The sequence below is a fragment of the Mesitornis unicolor genome, unplaced genomic scaffold (assembly GCF_000695765.1).
Source record: "Mesitornis unicolor isolate BGI_N332 unplaced genomic scaffold, ASM69576v1 scaffold24596, whole genome shotgun sequence".
Classification (NCBI taxonomy): Eukaryota; Metazoa; Chordata; class Aves; order Mesitornithiformes; family Mesitornithidae; genus Mesitornis; species Mesitornis unicolor.
The window spans coordinates 35,527-40,054 of NW_010189249.1; the positions used below are offsets into that span (position 1 = coordinate 35,527).

The 4,528-nt window shown below is 42.0% G+C and overlaps 1 protein-coding gene across 1 annotated transcript in view; it reads left to right on the forward strand.

The window, feature by feature from the left end:
- Positions 1-313: 313 nt before the first annotated feature.
- Positions 314-4,528, forward strand: part of LOC104541858 (chromosome unknown open reading frame, human C2orf50) — a 12,500-nt gene continuing 8,285 nt past the window's right edge. The window contains exons 1-3 of the mRNA XM_010186009.1: positions 314-573; positions 2,226-2,265; positions 2,880-3,093. Of these exons, the coding sequence (XP_010184311.1) occupies positions 314-573; positions 2,226-2,265; positions 2,880-3,093 (514 nt within the window). The remainder of the gene's footprint in view (positions 574-2,225; positions 2,266-2,879; positions 3,094-4,528) is intronic.

Consider the following 4,528-nt stretch of genomic DNA (forward strand, 5'->3'; position numbering starts at 1 on the left):
GCTGGAGATCCAATGGCTTTCAGTAATAGTAGTTTCTTACAAAATTGCTGTTACCATGAAAGCTTCAGTGTTCAAGCAATGAAGCTACATAAAGCAGTAGGAAATAAGCATTAAATAAGAGGGAAGTAAAACAATGCTGAGCTCTGCCTGTCAGTGCTGCTGTGCATGTTCCATTTTCTGAAAGGGCTCCAAATCAGCAGCTAAAAGAAAACATTAGGAGAGAAAGAGCTTTGAAAGTGCAAGCAGTAGCAGGTTTAATTTTCCTAACAGTCACAATATACCTAATGATACTGGGAATAGAGTGAGTCTCAAAATGGACAGGGTGGGAAAGGGTTCTGGATTCAGGAGAAACACCTTGGTTAGGTCTTGGCAACCAGCAACCACACCTCTGGGGCAAGCAGCCTCAGCTCCATCTGTGTCTCTCAGCAGCACCCAACCCAGAAGACCTATCATTGCACAACAGGCTGCTCAGGCCTGGGCAGATGAGCAGGCAGCACTGCAGCAGGACCAGGTTCAACAGGATAAGATCTGGAGAGAGTCTGTGAAGGCTGAACAGAGAGGAAGAAAAATCTGGTAAGTCACTTGTTCCAGTTCATGTCTCTTCTACTCATCTTCACAATGGTACTGATGCTCCCTGACTGTCTTAGGGCTTGATCCAAAGCCTACACTACCAAAGGAAATTTTCTTCTGCAGGGATTTGAATCAGACCCAATACCTTTCTTTCTAAGATCATATTATCTGTTTTCCTTCACTGGACCAAATCTATGCTAGTACCTCCTGGCATGCTGGGCTTAAACTGAAGAGAGATACAAAGAATTGCATGCTAAGTATCTTTTAGCTTTATAGGTTTTCACAATGAAGATATAAATGTGCCAACCTTTATAATTTATTGCAGACACACTGATATTATCACCTCTTCTCAGAATCTTGGAAATGGCTGAAATGGAAGCTAAACAGAATGTTCTGCCAAAGTATGATTTTGTACTCCCAATCTGTAAATCTGCTGAACGTGCTCCATTGTTACAGTGCTTCAGCAGACTGAACTGCACACATATAACCTAACCTTTGACTGTGTGTTCCTTCCACTGACCTGAAGGATCCCAAAATTAAGATACTCTCTGTCTCTGCCACATATATTAAGCATTTATGTTCATACCTCAGTACACAGCATGAGCATGTCTATTAGAAAAATATCCTCAAAAAACCAGATCCAGTTCCAACTGCACACTGTCCAAACTAAAGGAAAAGGAGGAAAAAGAACATCACTCTCAGGATTTTTTAGAATGAGAAAGGAAACCATCTGAAACCCCTTGTTCTCCTTAGTCTTTTGTAGGAGACACAAATCACAGCTCTGATTTCCCCTGACATGCATTTGCACTCATCTGGTTCCTGTTACCTGCAGGAAAGGCTGATGCCAGGTCTCTGACTCATGCAAAGCCAAGGCCGTGGTGGCAATGTTACTCTCCCAGTTGTGCACTCAGACACTTCCCAAATGGGCCCAACACCTTCCATACCCATTCCCTAGCGAAGGCAGCAGAAGGGACTCTCTATCTGTGCCTGTCCTCTGGGATTCGGAGTCACAGATATTTGTGCAAACTCACTTTCATGGGTAAGGTAACACTTCTACAATAGCAAGTGAACCTTTGTTTTCTCCTTTTCTCCAAAGCAAAGGACAGAAAATCGAAGGACTTGCCCTGTAGTCCCACACCAGGTATAGAACAGAGCTGAAGAGCAAAACCCAGGTCTTCTGACTCCGTTTGCTTCTAGCATTGCTGCCCATTCATGCAAAATACTCCTGTGGGTGTCTGCCTGTAACAAATACGGCTTTGGGAATTCTTACCAGGGTCTTCTGCCAGCAGAGTATTGGTCATTTAAAAAATAAAGCTGTGTCCTACTCAAGGCATGGGACAAAGGTTTGCTAGAGTGACTCAGAACTCTGCTAATTATCTGCATTTGCCCAAGGAATACATTGTGCACAGCCTATCCTCACCTTCCTTTCGCAAAAAATCCCCACTCCTCATGTAGTACAGGCTCTGTATGAGAATAAAGAAAACCCTGGGCTTCACCACAGAAAAGACAGGTTTCAATACAAAGAGTCTGCAGGTGTAAGAGCTGGTCTGTAAGTACAAATTGAGCAGTTAAATAGGCATTCAAATATGACCAATATTAACTATTTTATTAAAAGACAGAAAATTTTATACTGTATTTTTTACTTCTGTTCCAAGGTACCAGAACTGGAGTTTCCTAAAGGACTGTGACCAAATGGTAAGCTTTGAGCAAACATTCAACTGCAATCCAGGCTCTTTTTAATTTTTTGTTAATTTGAGCTAATATTTCAAACTGAAGCATACTTAAGCATAATTGGCAAATGCTTTAAGACTAGAATCTTTAGGAAAAATAAAAGAGAACTGAAGTGCCTTTCATCTGCTACCTACGCCACAATGAAATACAGTACGTGCGAGTGTTCAATCTGTTTCAGTATTAACAACTCCATAAAAAGACAAGTGCTAGAAGAACCAACTTCCTAGGAGAAAATTTGTAACATAATGTCACTTACTAAAAATGAAACAAAACCCCTCCCACATCACAAGCGTTCTAGAGCAGGTGAACTTTGTCCCAGCTGGCAATTTATGCAACACATTTGAAAATTATTCATTTCTCTGTGTTATCCTATTCCCATGCAAGATGACAGGAAAAACCAATCATTTTACTTATTTCTTTAACACTTTCATGTGCATTCAGTATGGCACTTTAAAGTACATTCAAATTCTAATTTCAAATGCAATAGTACTGATATTTTAAATAATCTCAGTAACCTGTATTTTTTTCACAAGCAACGGATGCAATTCTGAAAACTTATTTGTCTTTGTTTTATCCAGGGTAAGAAAAAGGAGCAGAAGCCACTGCCAAACTACATGCCTGTGTTCTCAAGCAAAGTTCCCAACTCGACCAACCAGAATATTGGCAGTCGAACGAACACTGAACTTGGCAGAGCTCTGGTAAACATGGATTACTTCTTCAGCAATGGAGCACGAAAGAAAAAACTTGAGAGTTTTTCTCAAGGCTGGGAGCTCCAGCCTTCCCAGTGGTTCAGTAAAAATACAACAGTAACAAAGCAAGTTGAATGATTCTCACCAACAGACTCCACAGCACATAAAAAATTCATAGAATCACAGAATGGTTTGGGTTGGAAAGATCACTTAGTCCAACCCTCCTGCCATGGGCAGGGACACCTCCCACCAGACCAGGTTGCCCAAAGCCCTGTCCAACCTGGCCTTGAACACTTCCAGGGAGGGGGCATCCACAACCTCCCCTGGACAACCCATGCCAGTGTCTCACCACTCTCACAGTAAAGAATTTCTTCCTAATATCCAGTCTAAATCTACCCTCTTTCAGTTTAAAGCCATCACCCATTGTCTTATCACTACCCACCCTGGTAAAAAGTCACTCTACATCTTTCTTGTAGGCCCTGTTCAGGTACTGGAAGGCTGCAATAAGGTCTCCCTGGAGCCTTCTCTTCTCCAGGCTGAAGAACCTCAAGTCTTTCAGCCTGACTTCATAGGGGAGATGCCTCTCCAGGCCCTCCTCTGGACTAATTCCAACAGGTGTCATGTTGAGGGTCCAGAACTCGACGCAGAACTCCATGTGGGGCCTCCAAGAGCAGAGATGCAGCCCAGCATACAGTTAGCTTTCTGGGCTGCAAGCGCACACATTCCCTCAATCTGTTTCTCAGACAGACCAATGCTGCCGTCAAGCATGGATTTTCTTTCAAAAGCAAAGATGGATGTTGTCCAGTAATGCCATAGGAGACCACCCTCTTCATATTTGGGATGACTGAGCTGTATACAGAAAGTTAGCTCTACAGATCTCATCCATCTTCCCATGCAAGCCTACAGCAGGGTTGCCACTAACATCAGAAAGATTACAGCCAAAAGGCAATTGCTTCCTGATTTTATTCTCCTGAATACAAACAATTAATGGAGACCTGCTTAGATAAGTCTCAACATAAACAACATACTTCCAATTCTGAAAGCAAAATAAAACGCAGCATCTTGTTGCATTTCATGTAGTTAGCCAAGGATACATCAGCCTCTCTCATCTTCCTGTTTAAGCTTGCTCTAAGGAATAAAATTTGAGGCATGTGAGATGTGTTCTGTGCTTTTTCACCCCTACCTGCTGAGGAAGGGAGACAAAATTTTTTTCACACTGATTTTCATTTTTCTTTCTTTAGATTTGCCGCTCTCAAATCCTCTTCTCTTACTCTTTTTTTTTCTGGTTTAGCTGATTGAAACTCATTGATAAGGAAGCAGGCTTTCATAATTTGCTCTGAAGGTGTGTTGGCTCAGCAACCTGTCTTACATGCTTAGGATCATCAACCTTGAATTTAACAGGTTCATAATTCCTAAAATCTGTGGTTGCCCAGGGAAACCATCATCAAGCTAAATCGACACAATACCTAAAGCCTGTTCACTAGTGCACCTTCATTACACAGACCTGAACTTTATTTATGAACTGTTGTTCTGTAGGG